Source organism: Drosophila subpulchrella, chromosome 3L, assembly GCF_014743375.2.
Source record: "Drosophila subpulchrella strain 33 F10 #4 breed RU33 chromosome 3L, RU_Dsub_v1.1 Primary Assembly, whole genome shotgun sequence".
In the NCBI taxonomy this organism is placed as follows: Eukaryota; Metazoa; Arthropoda; class Insecta; order Diptera; family Drosophilidae; genus Drosophila; species Drosophila subpulchrella.
In genome coordinates, this window is record NC_050612.1 from 26,730,239 (window position 1) to 26,757,402 (window position 27,164).

Consider the following 27,164-nt stretch of genomic DNA (forward strand, 5'->3'; position numbering starts at 1 on the left):
ATGAAAAAAATGTTGTAACTTTACATTTCTAGTGAAACTTTATTGGCAACAATTGTACACATTAAATCATGACTATATTAATTGTAATCGAGGATTGTGGATAAATCGAATCTTAGAAAGTATCTTCACTAATCCTCCTTGTAATCATCTCTCTATACATTTTATTCCTAGCAATAAGGTTATCTTAAATTTCTTGAGTTTTTTTGTTTTTAACAATGATTGATTGATTGGTTCCTGGATTCTCAACAGCAGCTGCAACGCGATTCTTATTTTGCCGCGTGGCAAAGAAGCTTTGATCGATCGGAACATTAGAAGTCCACTTGATCGCATCTCCGAAACTTGATTTATGGTCGCAGGCTCAGCTCCTTTCGATTTCTGGCTGAGGGACAGGGCCATAAATTAGATCGCCTCTAGAGATAGTCGAGCAGAAAGTTCAGTCCAGCATTATAATGCCTGAATTTGTTCTTCGCCAGCAGCTTTAAGGACGAAGCGACGGCTAATGAGGCGCTTTGCAGGGTTCAAACGAAACTCGATCCAGGACCTTAAAAGTTTTAAATGCACTGCAAAAATTATAGTCAAAGTAGGGATATGTATTTTATTGTTTATCACTGGATATCAAAATATAAAAAGAAAATGATATTAAATTAATAAAATACAAAATGTAAATGATCCATTAGCTAAATAAATAAATAAAATAGATATATTAAATCATGATTTAGAGAATTTAAAAATTTGTTATATATTTTTGACATGCATTTGCTTTTAAGGTAATTCACCTTTTGTTTGTTATGATTTTTCTTGCAGTGTAGGGGGCAAGGTCGGGACCCGCATGGCTGTTTACCATTGCATTATGCTCGCTGCTTGCCGCCTGCCTGATTTTTTGAGAGCCTCTCCTGCACTGAACCGTTCACCGGCGGCCATGGCAAAGGTCATGGGTGGGGCCAAAGGGGGGCTGGCTTGGCAACAATTGCGGCACTGCTGAGCCAGGCTTTTGTCCCTTTGGCCGGTTGCCAACCGCAAATATGTTCCCGTTCTTATTTCCATTCTTTATTCCCGTTCCCAGTCGGTTGTTTTATTTTCGCATTCTGCATTTGCTGCAAAGTCAACTAATTGAATGTGCTAAACTCACCCACACAGGCACAAATATCGCGTTATATGGCGCATTAAGCGCTCATTTCAGGATTTCTTCCCCGGCCCTGATGAGTCCTTCTCCAGGACCCCTCTAAATCCACGGAATACGCCCTGCACAGAAAGAAAATACATTTTAATTTACCTGATAATATTTTACCAAGAACTATAAATTTCTATATATTACCTACGATTTTACCCTATTTAATTGTTAAAATCATTTTAGGTCCCGATTTTTTATATCACATAATTTGGACTATTAACTTTAAGGTTTGTTAACTTATGAAATATTTTATTTGGCATTATTACTTAAAAAATCCTACATCATTATCTTAACAAATAGTACAAAATGTTTGTTATGTCCCATTAGGAATATTGAATAAAAATATTAAATAATACTGAATTATATATAATAAAAGTATGAAATGATTGTATTTAGATTTTAGTTTGAGAGAATACCAAAATAATATAGGGTTATGAACAAATTTTCGACACTAGTTACTATAAAAATTAGAAGTAAGTTGTTAATGGTACTTATACACATTATTTGTTATAAAATTAAAACTAAATTAAAATAATAATTTTTAATGCCTTACATATATGTATTATAGTATCTTAAAAAAGGTCTGTATTGAATATTTAGATATATCTTTTAGAAATAGTTCCAATTCGATTGCTAAGTATATAGAACGATAAAATATATTTTATAGGGATGTCAAGGATAAAATGAGGTTTTGCTCTGCGTGTGGGTGGACCTCGCACCCCGCTGATGATGCTGATGACGAATCCTCCATTTCTCCCTGCATTTGTATGGGTAATTACACTGGTGTGTGTGAGGGAGGGACGTCTGCTGGATGTCCATGACCATGGGGTGGAATTCTGCTCGCAGTTTTTTTCTATATACACGGTTTTTAGCATTTTTATCCACAATTTCAGCAGCCTGTCTCTTTCGCACCAACGGCAGTCGGCTCACCCTGCCACGTTTTTTTTTCTTTTTGGTCTCATTTTTTTCTCATTTGTTTTTTACGTTTTACTTGCGTCGGAAACCGCCATTTTTTATGCGCGCTAACTACGACGCCCTCTCTGTTCCTCTCTCCCTTTCTCCCCCACACCCCGCTGCCCCTCTCTGTCGCACCCTGTAAATGCAAGGGAGGCGCACCCTCACAGGGGAAATTTGCGCATTAGAAAAAATGTGGGCTGTGTGGTATACAAAATGGATTTCTCAGAATTTCTAAAATCAACATTATTTGGTTTCTATTTAATAATGGCTAAAAATTCTAGGAGATTACAACATTAAAAAATTTAAGTGATAACGTCATGGATTTAAAAAAAAGTAGTGCAAAGTTAGTTAGAGCCAATAAAAAACATCTAGTTACCTCAGAACGTAGACTTTTATGTACAGCAAAGTATCTGAAAAGGCTTTAAAAATAGCAAAAATCTACAAGAATATAATCAAATTATAAAGCTGGATAAAACATTTTTGTGGCTGTATCTCCCTGCTTTCCTTTTTTATTTTCCAAGCTGATAGTTTATCAGGATGATGCATCTTAATTTATTGTCAAATTTTATAAATTACCAAATTATTTTTCTTTATTTTTATTCTCTTCCTTCTCTGTTCTGTCACTTTTATAGAAGTAAACAAAATTGAAAATATTTGAATAAAGGCGCCATGTGTTCTTCCTCTTCATGAAATGTTAAGATGCAACGATTTCTAACAGAAATGTTAAGACTTTTCTAACATTTCTGTTAGTTTTTAATGATGGTTTGAGTCCCTACTGAGAAACATTTTAAATGTCCAATCAGAATGAACTTAATTTGGCGGTGTGTGTCTTGACTTTTAGTACATTGAAGACATGATCTAATGTATGGTGTGTGTCTGCTCTACGACAGGAGGGTGTATCGGCTGGCAGGAGGGTGCATCAGCTAATTCGGTATATTTTATTATAAAGATGGTATTTTTTGGCTACCCAGTTGCAGTCTCACTTTGAAAGCCACCTGATTGAGCGAATTTCATTTTATTGGAAACTATTTAAAATACTCTGTTTTCAAAACAAAGGCAACATTGTTGCGATTTCGTTGGGGGCGTGGCCGCAACAACTCCGCTCCAGTGCAACAACAACAACAGGGCACGCGGAGAGCAGAGAGAGAAGCAGAGCAGGAAAAGTCGGAAAAGCCAGGGAAGTCCCGGAAAATGAAGAGCAACGTTAACCAGGGCGGTTACGCCCCACCCGGTTTCGGATCGGGATTCCAGCCCAACGCCCCCCCCGCCGAGGGGTTCGGCTACCCCCCGCCCAGTGGCTCCCCCTATCCCCCGGCCCCCGGTCAACAGCAACCGCCGCCGCCCATGAATTACGTGAGTTCCAAAAATGTCCCTTCTTCGGTGATTAAAATATGTAGGGTGGTGGGGGAGGGGAAGGTGGGTGCTATAGGGGGTGCCTCTTGTTCATACACACGCCAACAATGACGTCATGCCAGTTGGTATTTGCTTATTTATAAACCATAATCACACACTCAGTTCGCTGAGAACTGAAAGAGATTCATTATATTTGCTTGCGAATCCGAGGAACCAGCGGGTAGATAAATAAAAACATATGTTTTTTGTCCCCTTAAACAACTGGGAATACATGGTATTTTAAAACCAGTAATGACGACTGGATAAACAAGTCGAAAATGCAATGTCTATAACCATTACTTCTGAAATAAAATGGGGATTTTTGAATTACTCTTAAATGATAAGTAAAGTCGCGTTTTTTCCATTCTGTAAAGTAAATATATTACTCATCAATACGGAGAGCCACGTCTTTCGACTTAATCTCATTATTTAGAAATAGCTCATAGTATTATTAAAAACTAAATACAACATTTTTTAAAAATCACTGCCAACGGTGGTGATTTATACTTACAAAATTTAAATTTAATTCGGTTTTTTTCTGTGTGAATGCTCAAATTGTAAGCAAATAGAGCGTCATTACTATTGACTCAATAGTTGTACTTTTTTTCATACACTCAAAAAATATTCTCCTAACTTTATACATTTCGAATTAATGATAATTTAAAAACATATTGGTAAAAATATTTACTTCTATGCAATTTTTATTTTAAATATGTAAAACCTACCGAATAAATAAGCCATTTTATTTATTCCAATTCATTTTTGGGTACATATGTGTATGTTCTTTGAGTTAGTGATAATTTAGAAGCAAGTTAGAAAAATTGTTTACTACTATAAAATTAATATACCAAATAAATTAAGCAAAAATATTAAATTCACCTTTTTATTTATTCCGATTTATTTTTTTTTTGTGTAACTTAAGTTCCGCTTGGGCACATACATATATGTTCATAATTTCGGTTTCTGAAAACATACATGCACGCACTTATGTATACACTCAAAAGTCTCTTGGGTGCCAATGGTGTGATAAGTACAGCTTTTAGGGTCCACGTCATACCATTGAAAACCTACCACAACGCCCTCAATAAAAAACGCCGTTTCATTCGTCGTCCAACTGTCGATCGTTGCAGGGCTTTACGCCAGGTCCTCAGCAAGCCGGTTACGCGCCAGTTCCCCAGATGCCCCCGTACGGAGAGACCCCGCCCTATGGAGCCGGACAGCCACCCTATGTGGGTGGTGGGGGAGGAGGACCACCGCCCCAGCCCTATGGGGGATATCCCCCGGGACCGGCGGGACCAGCAGGACCTCCCCAAGCATTCGGAGGCTATCCACCGGGTCCGGCAGGTCCAGGAGGTCCTCCACAAGCATACGGGGGCTATCAACCGGGTCCCGCAGGACCTCCACATGCCTTCGGAGGATATCCACCGGGACAGCCCCAACAGCCCATTGTCACGCAGCCGGGAATGGGTCCAGGAATGGGTCCGGGAATGCCACCTCCGCAGGGCGGACCAGCAGGCAAGTAATCTAAAATAATATACTTAAAACTTAGGATCATATAAAGTGATAGGCTGAGGTATACAACTAAATGTATGGAATGTGCTACAGAACTCCCAGGAATTAGAGCCTTAGAACTCTACACAAATTCACAAATAAGCGATTTCTGTGGCTCGCCCTGTTCTCGGATTTTATGAGAACTGATAAGAATGTTTCGAGTCAAGAGCTATGGTAAAAGGTATATACATAGTCTTGTTTATTTTGTAAGTTCTGATAAGCTCATAGTTCAGTCGATCTTCGATGACTCAAATTCTGTTGGGACTTAGTACTCATCTCTATTGCCATTTGATAAGTTTGATTCATATATAGATATTTGCAAAAACTCTTGTTATACTAATGTTCTAAGCAATATTTCTGATAATAACACTACTTTAAGGTTTTGGGGCACCAGGTTTTAATGGGTTTTTGCTTCCTGGTTTATATCAATTTTCTTGCTTTTCATAACTGACTTTACATCTTATATAATCTCACTACGTTAAACACTGAATTAAAACAAAGCGCATCTTGTGTGCTCCATGTGTCATTGCCCTGCGATTGAGATAATGTCCAATCAGTTGTCTTGAGATTTCTCAGGGTGCATCCACTGAACCCAGCATCCCAGATAGAGGTATTCCGGCAAGATCGGTGGAGAACAAAGGGTGCCCAAATGCAAAGTGGGGTGCAAACATTTGCATAGTCACTTTGAAGAGTGTTAGAGACTGAGGTTTTTGGACCGTTTGTGTTATTATCTGTGTTTTTGTTTACACGTGCGTCGGATTGGTCCGAAATGCTCAGAAAACCCTGGCAGATCTCTGGCGCTTATCGGAATGCGGAGCAACCGCCCTAATTGAACCAATAAAATAATACAAAGCGGCATTTAAAACACCCGTCGCCATGGATGGCGTTGATTTTTCCCCGACGAGCAGTTAGTTCATCTCTGTGCAGCAGAGCAGTTGGTCGTGTCGTGTCTAGAAAATGTCCACCGAAAACCCAGCGAATTGCGTTTCCACGCTGGACCTGAGTGGCGAGAATCGGGGCAACTCGGAGGATCCCCATGGCAGGGGCGTGAGGAGTGGCTCGAAGGTGCTGCGCATCATCTGGCACTCTCTCTACAGCCAGTACAGCCAGATCTGCTCGAGGTCGCAGACCCTGAGGCAACTGGTCTGCCGGGAGGCCAACAAGCCACTGCCCAAGAAACTCAGGCACACCATGCGGCTGAATAAGTCGGCCAAGCGAAAGGGCTACGAGTTCTACATCAGCGACGAGGACAGAAGGTGAGGAGGTCACAGTGTGGTCTAGACTAGAAAGTGTAGGGATATAAGACCGCTTCATAGTACAACAAGGAAATACCCTTCAGAAGTTTAAAAGTAACATGCAACAACTTAATTTTTCAAGAAATTAATAGCAGTACATATAGAAAAGTCTGTTTTGATCATAGTTGCACAGTCATATCCTTTTAAAACTTAACCAAAAAATTTCGATTAAAATTACAAGGAATTATATTTTCATTAAGCACCTAAAAAAAGTATAGGTCTTTTATAAAATTAATTTATTTTTATTAACAGGTCCTTATGTTAGGAAACTTAAATTTATTAAAGCGTACTATAATCTTCGGTGACTAGGTGCAAAAAACTAAAGAGCACTCTGTTACCATCTAAAAATATCACATTTATGTAAATCATTTCAAGGTTTCCTTGCATTGTGAAATTAAATATTTATTGGCACGTTTATCTTTAGAGCCCGTCATAAAGTAAATCTTCCTAGATTAGATACAAGAGCCTCGATGCACGAACTAGCGTAATAGCTTGTGGCTGGGGGTTATCTATGGGATATTCAGAGGGGGTCTGCTCCATTGTGATGCCTTCAATTAGAAAGGCCGAGCAATTGTGTCGGTGACATTGACCAATTGACACACTGGCCACTGAACGAGCTCAACAAGATGCCCTTTTGTGTGCACTAACTCAATTTACCAGAAAAGATTATAAGAAGTCTAAGTTAAGAGAACATTCCATTATAAGTTAATATAAAGTGTTATTTTTAAATTCACCTTAATAGCGTTGATGACATTGATGAACATTTACAAATTTATTTAAGAAATATACACTATTTTTAACTACTATTACAAATTATATGCCTTAATTATATGTTAATAACTGGTGTTCTTTCAGGAGACTGGATGAGTATACCTACCGGAATTCCGAACTGTCCGCGCGGATTGGAGTACCTTACGACTATCGACCAGCTTTTAGTTAAGCAGAAGGTCGAGCTGCTCGAGGCCTTCACCGGCTTCGAGACCAACAACAAGTTCACGATCAAGAACGCCCTGGGGCAGAAGGTCTATTTCGCGGCGGAGGACAATGACTGCTGCACCCGCAACTGCTGCGGTCCTTCGCGTCCCTTCGACATGCGGGTCTTCGACAACTTCCAGCAGGAGGTCATCCACATGCACCGGCCGCTGGCCTGCTCCTCCTGCCTGTTTCCCTGCTGCCTGCAGAGCATCGAGGTGTCGGCACCGCCCGGCAATGTCATCGGCACCATCGAGCAGGAGTGGTCCATCTGCTCGCCCTCGTTCAGGATCCTCAATCACTTGGGCGACACGGTGATGCGCATCGAAGGACCCTTCTGCACCTTTTCGCTCTGCGGCGACGTTGAGTTCAATGTATGTGTGGGATATCCTTTTGAAAGTTCAAAAATCTTATGAATACTTTTTGATTTTCAGGTTGTTTCGCTCACGGGCGAAAAGGTGGGCAAGATTTCGAAGCAGTGGTCGGGCCTGGCAAGGGAAATTTTCACGGATGCCGACTTCTTTGGCATCAGTTTCCCCCTGGACCTGGATGTGCGCATGAAGGCCGTTCTGCTGGGCGCCACATTCCTGATTGTAAGTGGCTTATTTATTTGTGAATAATGTAGTAACCATCGTTGGCTCCTGCCAATCAGTTGTATAGTGTTCATTTCTATCGGTTCAAGCTGTTGAGACGTCTGCAGCGCAGATTTCGTTGGTGCTGAGGTAATGTGTATTCCCCAGCCCATCAAACCCTCCAGCTTAGTTTGAGTAGGCTAGCCCGGCATAGGTCCTTAATCCATAACAGATACTCAAACTAATGATATGTTTTTTCACCCACAGGATGCCATGTTCTTCGAGAAGTCTGGAAACCAAGAAACCGATAGACCCGGCATGTTATAGACATCCTGTGGTGGCTTGTATGGCGATGATTTGTGCCTAGCGGGTGGATGTTGTGCCGATTGTGACGATTGCTGCGATTGCAATTGTGACGATTGCTGCGATTGCGGTGATTGCGGTGATTGTGGCGATTGTGGCGATTGCAATAGTGACTTTTAGTTGTTATTTTGAGTTGCCGCTTTATCCAAATATCTTCCCTGTCAACTGTCGCTTACTAGTCTTCTGTACCAAATGCTTATTGATGAAAATGGAATCGAGTAATGGAACTCCTTGTGAAAACAAACTGAAAATCAAACCTATTAAACTCAGGCTTCCTTCAACGGTTCATTGCCAGGGTATATAAAACTAACTTTAAGTTATGAAGCATTTTTGATTCACGCCTCATCAACGAATTATATTCAACGACAAATCTGCTTCGTTCATGAATTTATAACGATGCACACTGAAGCAAAACCTAACGAACGAACTATTCGTTGTTAAACCATGTACTTTAAAATGTATTTTTGAGTGTCTTATGTATAGAAACATATATACCAATGTTTATTGTTAAGCTGTCAGGAAATCTATATATACCCCTACTTGTATTACAGAAGAAATGTTTCTTTTCTTTTATGTACTATTATAATGATTAAATAAATCATAAAAAAAATATATAAAAAGGCCAAAAAGTCAGGCATGGCATCTAATTTATTTAGCATATGTACAATATTTTATTAAATAATGAAATGTTATGAGTAAGATCTTACGTATAGTTTGGAGAACGAAATTGCTTCCATAATGCTCGTAAGCCATTTCCCCAGACGTCCACCCGCCAATGTTTTTTTAAGTATTTCAATCGAAAGTCAGTCTTAAAGAATCCTTTAATGTATTATAATGGGTATTCAAAGAACTTCAAAATGAATATCTTGCGGATCAGTACTTCCTTTTTAAGGGATTATGTGCAATTCTTTTCAACATTTCCAAGCCTTTAATTTGTTGTGTTGCGCCTTTGAGAATGAGATGGTTTAGTTGGGAAATTTAAACTCAGATGTTAGATCACCCTATCAACAGGCCTTGAACGATAACTCTTCGACAGGAATTTAAAAGAACTTGTCGAAGAACGTTTTGGTTTGTTCAAATAAATTACCAGTTTTTATCTGATAAAACTTAGCTGCTTATTATCTATCAATGGACTGCCTGGCCAGCCTAGACAGTGTCATAGTCAACCAGAAGGTGGATGTAATGGAGTTCTTGACCAGCTTCAGCAGCAACAGAAAGTACGCCGTTCGCAGTAGTCCGACGGCGGAGCCGATGCTATATGCCGTGCAGGATAATAAGTTCGCGGATCGCACAATTAGGCCAAATTATTTTTTCACCATAAAGGTCATGACCAAGGGGATGACTCAATTGATGCACGTGGACTCGCCCAGGCCGGACGCCTTCTTTAAGCAGCCCCGAATTGAGGTATACGCACCACCCGGAAACATGATCGCCATCGTCAAGCTGCACCACATGAACTGTCCCCGCACTTTGCACGTCCTGAAAACCAAGGACAAGGAGGTGGAGTACGTTATCAATGCTCCGGGCGGCTGTTGCTCAGGAGGCAATCTATACAGTGTAGGTTTTCTGATACATTTTCACTTTTAACATCCTGCTCGTTACTTTAAGCAGCTAAAGAAAACTATCTTAGTTACTTGGGTATTCTGTTTACTTCTTATATGCCACTTAAGATATCTCTTTCGCAGGTGGTCGACGCTAAGAAAAAGGAAGTAGCTCAAATCGAAAAGTTATTTAGCGGAGTATTCAAAGAAATGTATACAGCTGCCGATGACTTTAGAGTGAATTTCAAGGGTTTGGATAATCGCACAAAGACGATCTTACTTGGCACCGTCTTCTTCCTTGTTAGTATTTCAGATCAGTTGAATTAGTTAATGCATAGAGTATTATTTTTTGTTTTACCAACAGGACGGCTTATTCTATGAAAGATCAGCTGCACGAAAAATGCTTGTGTAATAATCGTTAAAAATGAATAAACAACGTGCACATGGAATATCTTAAACTTGTTTTTGGTTACGTTATACAACTTTTGTGAATTGTTGTGTAAATTTTAAATAATGTTTAAATGGAGTCTTTACTTAAAATATCATAGGGTAAAATAATTGTAAAAAAATCGGTGTCAGTTTAGTGGAATATATTTTTAAAATTTGTTGCGAGCCTAGTGTTCTTTGAAGGAAAGGTCAAAAAAATTATTCGTATTGTACTATTTCTTTGTTGATCCGAAAATACAAACATCTGCGATGGCGGAGACTCTGGGACTGGACTGCTTGGTCAACCTAGATAGTGTTATGATTTATCAGAAAGTTGACTATGGGGAGGTTTTCTTGGGATTCTCTAGTAACCGAAGATATGCCGTTAAGAGTACGCCGAAAGACCAACCGATTCTCTACGCCGTCCAGGACAATGGATTTTGGACACGTGAATTTGGATCCAAATATAACATGACGATCAGGGTGATAAACGCCTCGAAAAAGGACCTCATGGTCGTGTCCAAGGCCAAGCATCACGAATGTTGCGAGGGACCCAAGGTGGACGTCTTCGTGCCACCCGGAAACAAGATCGGTTGGGTTAGGTACCACGAGGGCTGTTGCTGGGATCACATGGAGATCCATGATCCCAAGGAAGCGCTCCTGTACAAGGTCATACCTTATAGCTCCTTTAAAGACAACAAATTTAAAGTGAGTTACCGCGGGTCTACCCTTTTAAAGTACATTATCTTTGCTTAAAAGATGACCCTGAATCATCAGCTTCTATATGTACTCTTGCATTAAAGCAGTAAGCCATGTGTTCCTAATTTTCCGCAGATCGAGGATCCCAAACATAAAGTTGTGGGCAAAATTCTAAAAAAATATGCCGGATTCTTTCAAGAAGCGTTCACAAATGCAGACAACTTTAGAGTTGAGTTTAAGGATGCTGATATACGCACCAAGGCGCTTTTTCTGGCCACGGTATTTTACATAGTAAGTGTTTTGTTAATGTTTTTAAAGAATTTTCAAAAGTATCATTGTAGTTTTTGACTTGTTACTTCATAGTTAATAGCTTATAACCTTTTTGAAATTAAATTCTTGTTCACCCTTAGGATGCTATTTTCCATGAATGAATGACGTATAAGTGAAGCCCTTGGAAATATTGTGATTAAATATTATTATATATGTCTATACTTACCTAAAGAAGTTTTACCTACTCAGTAAGACTGCGTTTTCCAAATTCTGTATGTGTTTGTTCATTGCTTAAAAATAAATTGTAAATCTGATTGAGAAATTACCCCAACTATAGGGTTGAAATTGGTTTAAGTTTGAACTCTAGAGCGATTTCCTTGTTCCTAATCGTTACAAGCTGGGAATGTATAGCATAACATGGCTAAATCGAGTGAGGTCTAATTTAAATAAAATATTTTTCACATGGTGGAGCCGCAGTTTCGATCTCTTAAGTTGTATAGGTTCAGAAATAATATGAACCCATAACATTGAACCCATTGACATAAGCTCAATATTGTTATACGTCTATTTTATATGTTATTTTTACCAATAAAATTGTACAATAGTGCGATTCCACGATGGTTAAATAAATAATTATATATAGATAAGTTACAATTCAGCTGAGAAAAGCATTGTGTTCGATTTAACTGAGACCATCACTAACTCATCAGCTGATTTCGGTTATTGGACATCAAAACCGGCTCCTCAAGAGAACTCTAGAACGAGTTTGCCCTGATTAAAAATAAACACATATTAACGCAGTGCACTCGGCTCAAGTTAAGGCTTAAGTTCAGTTACTAAAATGCAGGCGTTGCGAATTCTGATCGCTCTGCTTCTGTCCGGAGTGTTGGGCAAGGATCTGCAGGAGTGCGAGGATCTGGGAAAAGGAAGTCATCTCTGTCGGGAAATCGAGAGCTTCGAGCAACTGAGTCGATATGTAGGAGAAAACTGGACAAGTGTGAAGGTGGTGAATGAGCACACTGGAATTGAAAGTGCCGAAGATGGGGAATTACCAGGACTCTCCAGGCTTTTGCATTTAGATCTATCTGAAACCGGGGGCGTAACTCTGGGCGAAAGGGGACTGCGGGACTTTAAACACTTGCAGGAACTGAATCTCACCCACTGCCAATTGGAGGAGATGCAGGCTCAGCACTTTCCCAACAAATCCCAACTTATCAATATAGATGTGAGCTTCAATGATATACAGATCATTACTGCGAAACTGATGAGTGGCTTGGCCAATCTGGAGTATGCCAACTTTTCCAACAACCTGATAGCGGAGATAGAACCCGATGCCTTTAAGGATCTGAAAAGGTTGGTATTTCTGGATCTAACCACCAACGAGCAGGAGAACGTAACCCTGGGTGAGAATGCAAACCTGCGATATCTGTCTATAAGTAACAACAATGTGAGAGATGTAAGTGCTTTATAGCGTATCTTAGAAATCATGATATAACCTTAAAATATCCCTCAGTTTCAATGGTGTCGCCTGCGGGGATTGCCCAAATTGGAGGAACTGCATCTGCATAGCAATTGGCTGGAGACCCTGGACATGGGAATATTTTATGCCCTGCCTAATCTGCGGGTTTTAAACGTATCCAATAATAATCTATATGAGATCAAGAGAACTCTTTTCATGGCTCCTGGAGAAGAAGCACCGCTTGAGTTGCTTGATTACAGCTCGAATAATGTAAAAGTCCTGGAGGATTCCGTTTTTTGCAGACTCAGTAAGCTAAGGACCCTCAATCTGTGGCTCAACCAGATAAACAGGATCCATCCGAGGACTTTTTTGGGTCTAAATTCCTTGCAATCCCTTCAGCTGCAGGGCAACAAAATCACGATTCTTCCCGAAGAAGTCTTTGCCAATCTTACGGCCTTGGAGAGATTGGATTTAAGTAGAAACAGCATCAAAAAGTTGGGCATGGGGGTCTTTGGGAGCAGTATTCTTCGTAACCTTACATATCTGGATTTGAGCAACAACTATATGGCGGAGCTGCATCCCCTGGCCCTTTCTTCTCTGCCCTTTATCAAGGAACTCAGGCTAAGGAGGAACAAGTTGATCAGCCTGGATCTTCGTATGTTTGCACCCCTCCGAAAATTGCAGTGGCTCACGATCGGCGAGAATCGTCTGGAGGAGATCGAGACTGAAGTTCTGGACACCTTCGAGCGCCTCACTCACCTGGAGATCAACAACAATAGGCTCTCATTTTTGCCGGATCTGAAGTCTTCGGAAAGTCTTCGGCAATTGCAACACATCAGTCTGGAGGGAAATCCCTGGCAGTGTCTATGCCTGGACGAGATCACCTCCTGGTTGAATGTACATCAGGTTGCCTACGCCCGTCCCAGCAGTGCCTATTTCAGTGGAAAGAAACCCCTCTGCGTGGTCACGCCTATGGATAAGTGTTCGAGGGTCCTTCAAGAAGTTAGGGCTCAGGGCATCGTCGAAAGCTATGAGAAGATTTAACTTACCTTTAGATGACCTCCTTCAATAAAAATTTTATTTCCAAAAAATGTCTTAAAAGAACTGGAATATATACTAACTTTCATTCAATCGGATTCGATTGTGACTTTATGAGGACTAAAATGTAACTTAATTCAATGAAAAGTAAATGGAATTATATGTTTAAAATAAATACAAAATAAAATTCAAATACTTAATACAAAACATATTACATGGCTTGATTTTATTTGAGTATCTTTATCATATATTTTTATGTACAAAGAGATATCTTGAAATTAATATATGTTGTCAAAATTGAATATTTCTATGAATACAGAATGAATAAAAACCGCAGAGCGAAAAGTATTTACATTTAAAATAAAGTTCCTGTATTTGCTAAGTCTTTTATCAGTGCACAGATTTGTAAAGGCCATCGTATGGTTTTCATGTGAATGTTTATCAAATCGGCTTTAATATGAATTTTATATATTTTTGTCATCCTGCCCTAAAACATATTTTCCTGATAAATCACGGTAGAAAATTCATTCGTACTCCTGATTTTAGAACGCATTTGTCTCGCCAGTTAGTTGGGGGGCAATAAATCAATATCCACTAAATGCTGGAGTGCAGTTTCTGTTGTGGGTTCCGCTCCGCTCCGCTGAGTGACTGGACTGGACTGGAACTGGACGTCCGCCGCAGGATCCTTGGAGAAGCCTCCGTAAATCACAGACAATTGGATGACCATGAGGGCAAAACTTTTAGCTAGCCAAAGTATTTGGCCAACTGTCGTAAAACAATAAAACGGAAGGCATGCGATGGGCGGGGAAGGGAAGGGCAGAAAACCGAAGCAGAGATTTTCAAATACTTAACACCACTTAGGCGAACAGTTGGACAATGACAATGACGGGGGCTTGGGAATTCCGAATGCCGAAGGTGGGGATTTGATTGTTGAGCGTAATTTAGCGCAAGAATTTTTATTAAAATTTTCAATTTGTTTGCAGATAAACTTTTTTGTTCTAGCCGCAATCGATGGATTGATTGATGGATTGGATGGTAGAGGCTAGTAAATGGGCTAAGTTTGGCAGGTGCTTGGAAAATTAATCTGAAAATCCTGAGACAGTGTAAGGATAATAAGGCAGTTGTGAATGGGTGGGTTTCACCATTGCAAAACAAGTTTCCCAGGTCTTGGCTCTCCGTAACTTGGCCCTCTAATTTGCATTCAACTATATGAATAGGCCGCAGGGTCAGAGCAAGTCGAGCACAAGTATTCCAGGTATGCAAACGGGCAACAAAAGGACAATGGACCCGGGAAGTTGGCAACCAGGACATGTGCAGTCAATGCGCAATTACGGCCATAAAGGGCGTAACACGGCGTATCCTTGCTCAACAGCTGCCATAAAAGTGTTGTTCCTGCGAGGACTTAAAGCGCCACGAACACTCGGAGACCAGTAATTAAATTAAATTTTTGGTTTCAGGTGAAAGGTGAAAGGTGAAGGCTTCGGGGAAAGGAAACCCAAAAGGAGTCCTGCGGACAGCGCCCCTTTCAATTAATTTGGCAACAAACTTGGCTCCGCCTATTGTTTGCCCAATTTGACAACTGAAATTTCAGGATGGCAGGAGTTCCGTTCATGATAAAACCTGTTGCTCCCTCCCTGGGGAAATTCCCCAGGCCATCGAAATTCGGAACCCTTGTCAACCTAAATTGAAGCTCCACCGAGGTGTCACAGACATGCTGGCCATCAATTTCCCCCAGATCACAACCCCTCCATCGACTGCGTTATATTCTCTAAAATAAATTCAAATTCAAATTCAAATTTTGCGCACATCCGCCAGGTGGTTATGAATTCACTTTTCTTTTTTAATTTTAGTTGTAGTGGCCACTGCACTGGCATTTACATTTTGTTTGGTTAATTACGTTCACGGCTAATTGCATTTCTGTGGCTCAAATGGCCACAAAATTTGTTAACAAAATATTTGCCAAAACATTTTTGGCACAATTAGCCCGGTCATTGTGTGTTTTATTCGGCCTGTCAGTAGGCGCATTATGGCCACCAAAAAATGCGTAACTAGATTGCACTTCAAATTACAAACATTGGCATTTCTGCGGTTGGCTGCACTTTTAATTATCTCTTTCGGAATCCTTGATGGACAGCCAGTGTTTCTCCTGCTTTGGCAGAGGAGCAGCCCAGGCGAACTTGAAGGATCGTCGGACCTTCACACTGGACCTCCTGAGCTTGCTCACCTGGCTGTTCTGCTCCAGCAGCAGCGACATCTCCGAGATCGATGGAAGCAGCTTTTTGTCCATTTCCGAGGTCATGGCTTCCTCCAGATGCTGGGTGTGCTTCACCAGGGTGTCGTGGCAGTGCAGCAGCAATTTCCGGGTCCTACACAAGGCGTTCTGCAAGTCGGTGTAGTCCCGCTTGTAGCAAACAACGGGAACCTTATGATGGGATTAATATAAATTTAAAGGAATTTTAATAGTTATTTAAAAAAATATTCCCACAAATGGTATTTGTTTATAAATGATAAAATACTTTCGTTCAAAAATAATGATATACAATTCTTTATAAATTGTAGAAACTTTTTTTTAACATTTTAAATCATTGTTATACACATATTAGTATTATTAGAAATACTTGCAGAAGTATAAAATTAATTTCAAAATCGTGGAAACTTTTTTTTTCTAGATAGAAAAAGTCTTTCCTAAATTACAAAATATTTTAAAGATTTTATAAAATGTATTATACCATGTAGCATTAAGAAAAGGGTTTCTAACTATAGAAAACATTAAAATTGGATAAGTAATTTCAGAAATCGTTGTCAAAATTGTATGTTACTAAATTTCTCTTTACTTTTTGTACTTGTTTTTATTTTAGCTAAAACTTAAAAAAAATGTTAAGAAATTCATAAACTAGTAGAAATATAAAATAATTAAATTATAAAATGTTATATTATATGTACTTTGTTGTTTATATGGTTCAAAAACCTACCTTTGAAGCGCAACAGTACTTCATGTTAGTTTGGGTGCGTCTCACATAGTTGTCACTGTACTCGAGGTAGTTGCCCCGGGAAATGTCGAGGTCACTGTACCGCTCCAGGCACAGACCCGTGTGGTGCTTCAGCTCCTCCTGCCACTTGGGCACCTCGAGCAGCCGCTTGGCCAGCTTCCTGGCGCATCGAATGTTTCTCTGGACCTTCTGGTCCAGTCTGGTCAGACTTTCCTTGGAGTCCTTGAGCCGGCGACCCACTTCGTCGATCTGCTGGTAAGCCCGAGCGGTTTCCTGCTGAACCTCCCTCATTTCGTTATTCTCCGATCCGCCCAGCTCGATTTCCAATTTCATCTGGTCCATCTCTGGATTGCAATCGGTTTTATTCGACTGCAAGGGGCGAATAAGAAGACTCCTCAAATACAACGCCCGCTGCTTCATATTCTCCAGCTTATCAAAGGCCTTTGACAATTCCAAATCCGAGGTAGAGTTCTCCTCCTGGATCGAGGTGTCGTCCAGAGCGGAGATGCTGCAGTGGGTCAGCTCTGTGCCACTCTCAAATTCAGGAAGTCCAGGAGCCTTGCAGTCCATTTTTATTTGCGTTTACTGAGCTTCTATGTTAGTCTATTACTATCTGTGTAATATGTGTGAAATTGAGGAATGTATTTCTTCCAAGGAAAAAAACCAAAAAGTCAGGGACTACTTTGAAAAATAGATATTAGTATAAAACCTATTCCGTACATATTATATTTAAAATATAATATATTTTATAAATCTTAAAATATTAGAGTATTGATAGTAGCATACAATTTCTTTCGTAAATCTTAGTTTATAACAAAAACCAATATTTTTTTCGTCTAAAATTTATAAACTTTAATTTTAAGTATTGAATCCTTTTCACAAGCCAAACATAAACTTCGTTAAGAGTCTATTAATAATATGAATAGTAAGAATAGCTTTAATTTATTTTTCATGCCACACTATTTTAACAGGTCGTCAATTTCTCCAATGTTCGTAAAGCCTGGAGCAAAGAATAACTTCTTATTACCAGGACGTTAAGATCTTTGTTTCCAGTTTTGGCATTTTCGCCCTCCTCGTTTTAATGAAAATGCCTGGCCGTAGTGCCACAAAGTATGCAGCTGCCACAATGTTGCATGCAGATGAGAAACTGCTCCGAAAGAGGGCACACACCTCAAATTTGCCCTGAAGGGGGTAAATTCCCAACTGCTAATGATTTTTAATAGCCAAATTGCAGGGCAAGTCTGTGGGATAGAAGCTGCACCAGGTCACCAGTGATGCTGCCTTCGTCCTGGAAATGCCTCTTAAAAGCGTATTTGTGGTTGGGCTCCTGGCCGACACACACGCACATACACACACAACCATATCCTTGATGCGGTCAATAAAGTATGCAAAGTGGTGGGCGGTGGGTGGAGAAGCTGGGTGGTCGTAGTGACCAAGCTGACCTTAAAAACAAATTAGTGGCGCTTACTCAACAAGATTGAGTGGCTCGTGTATCGCTGTCATTGGCATCGTCATCGCTGCTATCCTCTCTTTGGTCAGAGGTTAAATAAAAGGGGTTCTTGAATATAAGATCTCGATTTCATCACTTTTAGTTTCATATTTTATTAAATTAAAACATTTTCAATTTCTATAGATTTTAAAGAAATATTTTACAGGCAACAACATTTAGCAAATAAAAGGCTTAATGGGTTTTCTTTGTCTGAAAATAAATAAATCATTTGACATATATTGACCCCGACTATGCACTAAATTATTGTTTTCTTTTTGTTGATACACTTTACATCTTCATTAACTATTCAAGTCAATGCATTTTGTATGCCAATCTGCAAATCAGATTATATATATAACTCAGTAGATGAGATCACAAATAAAATCCTTTATACATTTAAGGTTTTTTAATCCAAATTTATACATATATATACATGGAAATATATCCCTCTTTAATTCATATTTTCCCCGCCTCTGTCCATCCTCTACGCACTATGCCCGTGCAGAAAAGCAAATAAAGAAGAAAAAATCAGAACTTAATTAATGGAAGAGCCTGCGGCCGTTGCTCCCTGATCCTGTGACCACCTCCTGAATCCTGCTCCCGAATCCCGCTGCCAGGATGCATCTATTTATAGGCCCCTGATATTACGTGATGAATATTCATGCGGACTCGGGGGCAAAAGGATAGGGAACCACGACCACTCCGATGACGCTGCAAATCAACAGTCGAGCATAATTTTTGTTAATAAAAGCGTGTAATAATTTGCCGAGGGCGTTGGGGGGCTGGAGAAATGCCCAGCATGTGTTGCAAATGAAATTATGTAAATGTGACAGCAACAGCGGCAACAACAGAGATGTATCTGCAACTGAATTTTGTATCTTTTTGGGGCTTTGGGGGGCGGTGGTAGCGGTTGACCCACGAACACAATGGAACAGAGGGGGTGTTTTGGGGGGAGCAGTGACGACCACATTCCCTGCCAAAACATGGCTTAATGTTGATTAGATGCATTAAACATGCAAAAGCCCACAACCAGCAGTTGCTGTTATTTCTGGGCCAAACAATAAACGGTGGCATAAAATAGATATGTATGTGCATTGCGTATTTACTGGTTTTTTGGGTTTTTCGGGGGGAAATGAAATTAGTGCAACCTTTTAACTTTTGCGCGGCAATTGAATAACTTTAATTGGTAATAAAGCTAAGCCCACATGGAGCCGGAAATTGCGAAATTGCAGCCTGCAAAGCCAATAGTCCAATTGCCAATTGCCAATTGGCAATCACCAGGGCCGTTTCAAAGGGGCAACTATCTGCCCCCCCCTTGATTTCCCCCAACCCCCCTCTGCCGCAAGCTGTTTACGATCCTGCCAACTTTAATAGTAAATAACAACAATAACAAGCGCCGCAGGAGCAGCTGCGCAAAGTTTCAGAACAATCCAATACAGGCAGCAACAAAAAAAAAGAAACCGAGAAAATACAGGGAAAAGCAGCAGCATCAGGAGGAAAACCAGAGAAAAGAAAAGTTGGAAAACACTTTACTTTGATGACCGTCCAAGTCTTTTGCTCTCGACGTTGTCGCCATGGTTGCCATTCAAATGGCTCGCTTAATTTTACCCTTACCGCGGGGATTGTGGCAACTTTTTAATGACTCCCGGACATATTGTCCGCCCAGGTTGTCATTTCATCTTCGAAAGGGGAATGTATCGCATCGCCGGGTGACAGGCTCAGTGTGAAAGGATCCGCTTCACGGGAAGTACTTGCAGGGGAAATTCAAAGAGGTGCAAAAGTCCGTCGGAATTCGGGCTTAAAAAGTCGGAACTGGAGTTCGGAATTCCAGGAAATCGAGCCGGGAGTCACAGGAATTTACTTAAACACAAAAATTGCAAATGAAATTAAAGCTCTTAATTTGAGGTGCCTTATTGCTGTGTATGTTTTTGTATAAGATACTTTCTGAAATTGACAACATAGTTTCCTATCTCTAAAACATATTCACCACGAATTTTAAAAGTTGGAGTTAATTGCGTTTTTTATAGAAATACAAAAAGTTTTCTACTCTTAGTTAAATATTTGCTGTGTACATTAATTGTACTAAATTACAAAACAAGTTATGACATTAAAAAAATGCCATTATATTTGTAAAGGTCTTTTTCAAACGTTTAAACTTAATTCTATACCACTTAATCCCTTTACGTGGCCGATGAGCGTGTGTTTACCTCCAAAGAAGCTTATTTTTAAAGGTAGACGAACATTTACCTAGGTTATCCTTGAGTTTATCAAGCAACAGGTTAGCAAACTATAAAACCGGTTTTAATAAAATTACCAAATAGTTAGGAATACAAGTTAGCTGCAATGAAAAGGGCATAAAACAGTCTGCGATGGACCAGATGGACTGCATCCGTTTTTCAGCCGATGGCTAGGCCAAATCATTATTGATTTCCTGACTGGGTCCCCCAATCGCGTTCGGCAGACTTATCTGGAAAAAGGGTGAGCTGCGAGTGCCACTTGGGGCGCTTTGACAAAAACTTTCTTTTGTACATATTATTTATGCCCGGCTCTCCCGGGGGCTCAAGAGGCGGTGTGGCAGGGGGGGTTAAGGGGGCCAGAGGTCCCCTCAAATACAAGTTGCTCCTGTCACGGTTGTTATTGCTATTTTATTTGTATTGGCTTTGGCTTTGGGCCTGCTTGGTACATTTTTTAATTTATGTAGCAGCTGTTGCTCCGGCGTAAATGTCAAATGCATTGGTTTTCCTCCTTTTTTCCGATTTTTTTTTTTTATTTTTAAAGGGGAGAAAGTCAAAGCCCGGGACTCATAATGTGTTAAGTTTTGCCCCGACGAGTGAGTGGCTGGTGCTCGAGTTGTTGGCAAACAGTTTGGCTCCTTGGCCAAAACGCCGCTCCACTGCCACCAACTTCGGGCTTTCGAGCTTCAAGTGGCACAGAAAGTTTGCCCCAAAAGAGGCCAGCAAACTAATTATTTAGTTTCGCTTCGTTCCGTTTCGCAAGCGGCAAATGCCAAACGTCAGCCAAATATCAATAAAAACTCCAATCGAGATCTATTTCAATTAACTTGTTAAAAAACTTTTTAATTAACGGCACTGCAGAAGTTTGTTTTCCTTGGCCTCCTCCCCCTGAATCCAGCCTGAATTTATGGCTCCGCCTAATTGGGCAACAATAAAGTGAGCGAAAGGATACTGCAGAGCGGGGGGCTATAAAAATAGAAGACTCCTGTGATATGCAAATGTTTATAAATCAAGTCGGTGACAAGTGGTCGGCCGACTGGTCGGACACTTCAAATAAATAAATAAACAAACCAACCTGTGACCTGTGTCCTGGTTAGTCCAACATTCCGATTGCCCCCCCTTAGTATTCCCATTTGTTTGCCATAGTTCCACTTTTACTTTCACTTTTACCCTCATCAAAAATAGACTGGGGTGTATTTTTCCAGCCTGACACCTTGTGATTTAAAAGCCGCAACATATGAATCGGGATCCTTGGTCATGGTGATTTATGCCGACTCAGTTGATTTACCGCCACAAAAGCCATTAGGAGGTCCTGAAATCCCACTCCCGGGTGGATACTCGATTTGCTGCTGTCGACAATTACATTGTCTAGACCAAAGGCGACTGTCAAAACTCGTTGCTCCTCCAGGACTTCGAGGACATTGGGCCAAGTCGATGCCAACGAGTCTTCAAGTCGATTATAGAAATGACAAAAGCAGCATGGCAGTACAAAGCTAAGTAAATTCGGGTTTTTTAGTCGCTTGATAAATTGTGCCACCGGCTCGGAGCTATTAATAAGATAAATGGGCGGCAATAAGTGGCGCTGGCACTTCGATTTCATTCCCGGCTGACTTCCCGTTTTCCGCTGGAACAACGCGGCGTATGCGTAATTACCATTTCATATGCATTGCGAGAAGCTTCAATCAGCAGCCAACTGTTTTAAGGGGAAATGAGATGCACAGGGGAAAACGAATAATTTAGAATATTAAATAAGCTGTGATGGGAATTTTAAATTAAATTGGGCATAAAACAGTAAAATGTGGTAATATTTGTATTTTATTTACATATTTATTTACATTTATTTATTTATTTATTTCGATTTCACATAAATATTATTTAAATACCTTATAATTTCCCTGAGTGCCCAAGATAAATGATATGAGGTAGGGTGCATATAAGAGCGGAAAAGCGAGTCAGAAAGTGGGAAAAGCCAGCCGAAGCAGGAGAATCAGTCCCGGTGTCATTAAGCGCATTTGAAAAATCATCAACAATACAAACGCGATGCGTTGACAATATGGCCAGCTTGGACGCTAAAGGATAAAAAATATTAAAAAAACGCATCAATAAATTGAAATGCGATCAATAATAATTATGATTGGGATTGGTATTGGGCGATTGGGAGCCAGACAGACGGAGCGCGGGAATTTCTCAAAGTGAATACACCGAATAATTGCGTTTCCATGCAATTGCTCAATTCCACAAGGAGCCGCTGCCTATCGGGCACAATAGGGCGATTATCGATAAGTGAAATGGGGCTGCAGGAATAATCATTAAAGAATGGCCTGTCGCAAAATGAATGCCACACTCAAGTACTCAAAGGGCGATGGAAATAAGCGCCACGGGCTTATTTCAAAAGAATAATATTTTACAATTACTTATCGAAGGGAATTAAGTGCTTCAATGGGGAGAAATGATGTGGGCTTTTATTGAGGTACTATGTACTTTTTTTTGGAACTTTTTTATGGGTATAATATCTAACTAAATAATAAATATTTTGCTTCTATTTAATACGAAAAATTGTTGTGACGCACTAAAACCCAATAAACTTTTTTAAGTCAAGCAAAAAATAACAAATTTCTCACTGCCAAGTTGCAACAATTTTTCTATCCAACAATTATTATCTTTAATGCACAATGGTTTATAAATCCATTCATCCATTGTGATATCCCGCAGAGTTCCGACCGCAAATCCCCATCGATGTTCCCATTGTGCTGCTTCCCAACTTCCCTACTTCCCCGATATATATATAACTATATATATGTACATATAGCCACGAGCCACCGACAATGGCAGCGTTTAAAAAAACATTAGTTCAACTGGCCAGCAGCAAGTTGAACCCGAGTTAGTGTTTGGAGAAGGGGGGGCGAACTGGAACAGTCGAAGATTCCAAGGTCCAAGGTTCTCCCCGCCCCTGAAAGTGAAAGATATGCCAGGCGAGTGACCGCAAATTTCTCTGGCCTGCTGTCCAGTTCGTCACAATGGAAATCCAATTTAATTTTACTGAATCTGCACTTTGCGCAAATCGAAGTGCCCTGACCAAAATCTCATCGTTAAAGATGCGGTCGGGCAAAAACCGCAGGCTCCACCGCAAAACAGGCTGCATTTGTCGAGGGAACCTGAGGACCGAGGGCCAAGCTCCATTTCACAGATGCCCAGACATGCATATATATCTATAGTACCGCACAGTACAGTGGGCACATCTAATTATTGTTTACCGTGCTTAAACGCCGGGAAAATTGAATTGGAATCAACAAAAAAATGCGACGAAAATCGAATTTGCGTCCGGAAGTTGGGTTTCCTTTGCGGCCAGCAGACCACGGGATGGAAAGCAGAAAGGACCAGCCAGGACCAAGACAGGCCAACAAACAAATCCTCAAAGATCTCAGCTTAGCCCCCAGGCAATAAGCAGCCAGAGAAGCGTAAGGAAAAGACTTGGCAAAGACACAGGTAAAAGAGATTGCTGCACTGGGAAAAGTGAGGAGGGTAGCAGAAAATTAATGAGCATTGATATGTTCCCCACACAAAAAATATGATTGAATACTATTTATAGCAATTAAACGATTTTTCTGTTATTATTGACTTATCGGTTCTATGTATAAAAATTATATTTATTATTAAAAATCTTGAAATTGCATTCTTTCTGTATTTATAATTGTTCTTTGTTTATACATTTCCAATTTTATTAAAGCCATTTTATCTTAAAAGCAGACAAGTCATTCAAATATGCTTAAATTATATTTAAATATTTTAGTATTTTTTGTATAATGTAATCTTAAATTGTTTTCTAATAATTATTATTATCAAATTATTGTAAGTATATATACTCTTATTATTGTAAATTTGTAAAAATGGTTTTATTATCTATGGAACTATTAATAATATTATACCTTTTATCACTTACTCGGGTAAAAAAATAAATATGTTAGACATGGAATCTATCTAGTACTGAATTTAAGCATCATAAGGTTACATTTTCTTTGAATAAGCAAGGGAAATACTTATATATTAATAATATACTTTATTAAAAGAGTGAATAATGAATAAAAAGCCCATGACATTATCATTAAAAATTAACTGAAGATACAAATTTCTCAATAAATGTTAATGGTAATATTAAACAAAATACATATTCCCTATTTTCTTTTAGTGCATCTAGAGAGGAATCGGGCCGACAGCAGGTCTGCTGGGGTCTGCAAGGTTAGGCCCGGTTCACTAGACGTCAAGTCAATGTGGATTTGACATTTGATTTCAGACATTTGCCCGAAACCTTTCACTTGCCCCGTATTCACATCCGACTTCCACTCCGACTTTCCTGCTCCCGAACAGGTTCTAGTTTCGTTTGTGAAATGCAACTGACCAAAACCAGAGTCATCCAATTAGAAGAAAACACCGAAATGAACAGACCCAAGCAGCTGTCAAGTTGGGCAAAGCGAGAATTTGCATTTCGAATGCAAATTAAATTTCTCGCTTCGAAATAAAAATCGGGGCTCAGGTTGCCTGTATTTATGGTCCTTAGGGCACAGATTTGTGTGTGTGCGCTGGGTGTTTTTAAGCACCCCGAAATGCCCGGCAAATATTTACATTATTAACAACGCGGCCGAGACAGACATCGAGTGGCCATGCCAACGTCAAAACGTCCTACCCAATTTTCACAGATTTTTCCTGAATTTCCCCTTCCGAAGTTTATTTTTTCACCTTTCGCCCGAGAGTAGGCTACAACTTATGCTAATGCCACCGCCGCTGGGTGTTAATTCAAACGACATTATTTAATGCCCAGCACACGCAACACTGAAAACAAACTGTGCGCCAAAAGTCGGATGTGTGAAAAGAAAGTGCCTTTAATTAAACGTATGTGTTAAGTGCCTCTGCACTGGCTTGCATAATTCAATGAAGCCCGACGAATTTCTACCATTGCGCAATGTGCAGCCAGCTGAGTCACGTTTTTCTATAACAATAGTTTGATGGCAAACTAAAATCTCTCCGCCATATGGCCATTAAATTCGCATCAGAGGTATTATTTTCGGTGGAGCACAATGACCCACCTATCTGCAGGATAATCGAAAATCTCCCATGTACCAGTAATTTTACACGACCAGGCCGAAATTTGCATATTTATTACGTTTTCTGATTGAATTTGATAAGGGACAAGGGTGTTGGGAAGCCTTCGATGGGCTGAAGCTGAAGCTGTGCTGATTTATTGATTGGAAACGCAATCCAGTTTACCCCCACAAAGTTCGGCTACCGAAAACTTGCGGTTTCATTAGCGAATACAGACGTTTGCATTGATTTTTGTTCAACATCTTGTGACTAAATTGGTTGTTAAAGCGAAAACATTAAATTAGTCATCATAAGTCGCACTGGAATTCCACAAAACTTCACATTCCCCGCCGTCTGACACATAGTAAATGCCAAATTTTCGACTTTATTTGAGAAATTTGCGATGTTTGATAAGGGAGAAAGTTATATGCGTGAACTATGGCCAAGTTATATTAAATGTCTGGTTCATTGTTTCCAATAAATGTTGTAATAAAATATTTGGCTAGCTTGTTTCTGTGCTCGAGAAGCTGATATGAAACAAATAAATAAAAGGTAGGGGAGGGCTTATACTTATATAAAGTGTTTTTGGGGGGAAATTCAATACAGAAGCAAGTTTTATGGCTCAACAAGAGATGAAAGATACCAATTAAACTTTTGCTTGGCAAGCGGAAACCGTCTGTGTGTAATATGCAATGTTTCAAAGCGTGCCAATCATTGTAGTCTTTGCAAAGTTAACTCGAAGGGATTTTCTTTGCTAACCAAGAAGAGAATTACAAGTTTCTGATTCCTTTAAATGAATGTTGTAAGATTAAAACTTTTTAGCTTTTACTTGCATTTCTTAAAACTTTTGAAATATAATCAATCGGAATAGAAACTATTTTTAATTAAGATCGGATAGTGTACAGTAAGCTGCCATAAATTTTTTTATACCCATAGCTAACTTATTTATTAAGAAAAAAAATAAACTAGGAAAAAGCGAAAAAAAAATTAGTAAATAACAAGTGGAAATAAGATTAATAGTTTGATAAGTTGCTAATATAATATTCTAGTTTTTTGGTTCGTAATGTCAACATTATAAGGTCCTCATACATTTCTCCCTAATTAATTAGAACATTTTTTGGCCAAATAAATATAAAATGTCCAGTTGGTGTGTTAACTAATTTGAAAATGTTTTACGACTTATTAGGTATTCCACTTTTGTCCTTTTTCCAGGTTCTTTTCATTCATCTTGGTCAAAAAGATTTAATTTAAATTTAAAATCAATTTCACAATTTATCTGACTATCTATTAAAGCCATCTCACCATTACACATACTCCACTAACATTAAAATGCCCGGGGAGATAAATTTCAACTTTTGGCTGAGCTGAGCGATTTTCACAGCCATCTCCATGTGAGTTTGGAGTGACGTTGATTTGGCCAAGACCCCCTCCCCTTTCCCCTCCCCCAGCAACCTCCTCATCATCTCTGTGATGTTGCGTGTTGGCCAAGTCGACACTTCAATTTGACAGTTTTATGAGCGTAAATGGTATTTTGTTAATGTAGTTGTCACTTGTGGGCCACGCCCACATTTCAATGCCTTAAAGTGTCAATTACCAAGATGAAACGCCTGTTTCTGTGTGTGTGTGCGTGTGTGTGTGTGTTAGCGGCATAAATAAATTATAAATTGCT

At 39.7% G+C, this 27,164-nt stretch overlaps 5 protein-coding genes across 8 annotated transcripts; 4 read left to right on the plus strand and 1 right to left on the minus strand.

Annotated features, from left to right (window-relative positions):
* The first annotated feature begins 3,112 nt into the window (after positions 1-3,112).
* LOC119554137 (phospholipid scramblase 2-like) lies at positions 3,113-8,906 on the plus strand. Of its 4 annotated transcripts, none has more exons than XM_037864912.1 (5): positions 3,113-3,481; positions 4,651-5,035; positions 7,222-7,712; positions 7,773-7,931; positions 8,178-8,906. In XM_037864912.1, the coding sequence occupies exons 1-5, from the start codon at positions 3,320-3,322 to the stop codon at positions 8,235-8,237; spliced, it is 1,257 nt and encodes a 418-aa protein (XP_037720840.1). In that variant the 5' UTR covers positions 3,113-3,319; the 3' UTR covers positions 8,238-8,906. The 4 variants fall into 4 exon arrangements, with proteins under 4 accessions (XP_037720840.1, XP_037720839.1, XP_037720843.1 ...); XM_037864911.1 differs by lacking the exon at positions 8,178-8,906 and adding an exon at positions 7,991-8,074; XM_037864915.1 differs by lacking the exons at positions 3,113-3,481; positions 4,651-5,035 and adding an exon at positions 5,979-6,327 and having other exon boundaries at positions 7,235-7,712.
* Positions 8,907-9,040: 134 nt separating this feature from the next.
* LOC119554138 (phospholipid scramblase 1-like) lies at positions 9,041-10,263 on the plus strand. Its single transcript, XM_037864916.1, has 3 exons — positions 9,041-9,830; positions 9,959-10,114; positions 10,179-10,263. The coding sequence occupies exons 1-3, from the start codon at positions 9,402-9,404 to the stop codon at positions 10,224-10,226; spliced, it is 633 nt and encodes a 210-aa protein (XP_037720844.1). The 5' UTR covers positions 9,041-9,401; the 3' UTR covers positions 10,227-10,263.
* Positions 10,264-10,359: 96 nt separating this feature from the next.
* Positions 10,360-11,531, plus strand: LOC119554139 (phospholipid scramblase 1-like). Its single transcript, XM_037864917.1, has 3 exons — positions 10,360-10,948; positions 11,075-11,230; positions 11,350-11,531. Exons 1-3 carry the CDS (start codon positions 10,511-10,513, stop codon positions 11,368-11,370), a joined length of 615 nt encoding a protein of 204 aa, XP_037720845.1. The 5' UTR covers positions 10,360-10,510; the 3' UTR covers positions 11,371-11,531.
* A 519-nt stretch (positions 11,532-12,050) lies between these two features.
* LOC119554476 (insulin-like growth factor-binding protein complex acid labile subunit) lies at positions 12,051-13,764 on the plus strand. The gene is made up of 2 exons (XM_037865392.1): positions 12,051-12,665; positions 12,723-13,764. The coding sequence occupies exons 1-2, from the start codon at positions 12,051-12,053 to the stop codon at positions 13,710-13,712; spliced, it is 1,605 nt and encodes a 534-aa protein (XP_037721320.1). The 3' UTR covers positions 13,713-13,764.
* Positions 13,765-15,525: 1,761 nt separating this feature from the next.
* LOC119553957 lies at positions 15,526-17,349 on the minus strand. The gene is made up of 2 exons (XM_037864650.1): positions 16,679-17,349; positions 15,526-16,128 (listed from the first exon to the last, which is right to left on the minus strand). Exons 1-2 carry the CDS (start codon positions 17,264-17,266, stop codon positions 15,808-15,810), a joined length of 909 nt encoding a protein of 302 aa, XP_037720578.1. The 5' UTR covers positions 17,267-17,349; the 3' UTR covers positions 15,526-15,807.
* Between the last annotated feature and the right edge of the window lie 9,815 nt (positions 17,350-27,164).

Coding starts and splice junctions, on each gene's coding strand:
- LOC119554137 (XM_037864911.1), top strand. CDS start 3,320: ATGAAGAGCAACGTTAACCAGGGCGGTTACGCCCCACCCGGTTTCGGA. Junction 5,036..7,221: donor TCCGCAGGGCGGACCAGCAG/GCAAGTAATCTA, acceptor GTGTTCTTTCAG/GAGACTGGATGAGTATACCT. Junction 7,932..7,990: donor TGGGCGCCACATTCCTGATT/GTAAGTGGCTTA, acceptor CCTGCCAATCAG/TTGTATAGTGTTCATTTCTA.
- LOC119554138 (XM_037864916.1), top strand. CDS start 9,402: ATGGACTGCCTGGCCAGCCTAGACAGTGTCATAGTCAACCAGAAGGTG. Junction 9,831..9,958: donor CAGGAGGCAATCTATACAGT/GTAGGTTTTCTG, acceptor TCTCTTTCGCAG/GTGGTCGACGCTAAGAAAAA. Junction 10,115..10,178: donor TTGGCACCGTCTTCTTCCTT/GTTAGTATTTCA, acceptor TTTTACCAACAG/GACGGCTTATTCTATGAAAG.
- LOC119554139 (XM_037864917.1), top strand. CDS start 10,511: ATGGCGGAGACTCTGGGACTGGACTGCTTGGTCAACCTAGATAGTGTT. Junction 10,949..11,074: donor TTAAAGACAACAAATTTAAA/GTGAGTTACCGC, acceptor AATTTTCCGCAG/ATCGAGGATCCCAAACATAA. Junction 11,231..11,349: donor TGGCCACGGTATTTTACATA/GTAAGTGTTTTG, acceptor GTTCACCCTTAG/GATGCTATTTTCCATGAATG.
- LOC119554476 (XM_037865392.1), top strand. CDS start 12,051: ATGCAGGCGTTGCGAATTCTGATCGCTCTGCTTCTGTCCGGAGTGTTG. Junction 12,666..12,722: donor GTAACAACAATGTGAGAGAT/GTAAGTGCTTTA, acceptor AATATCCCTCAG/TTTCAATGGTGTCGCCTGCG.
- LOC119553957 (XM_037864650.1), bottom strand. CDS start 17,266: ATGGACTGCAAGGCTCCTGGACTTCCTGAATTTGAGAGTGGCACAGAG. Junction 16,129..16,678: donor AGTACTGTTGCGCTTCAAAG/GTAGGTTTTTGA, acceptor TCCCATCATAAG/GTTCCCGTTGTTTGCTACAA.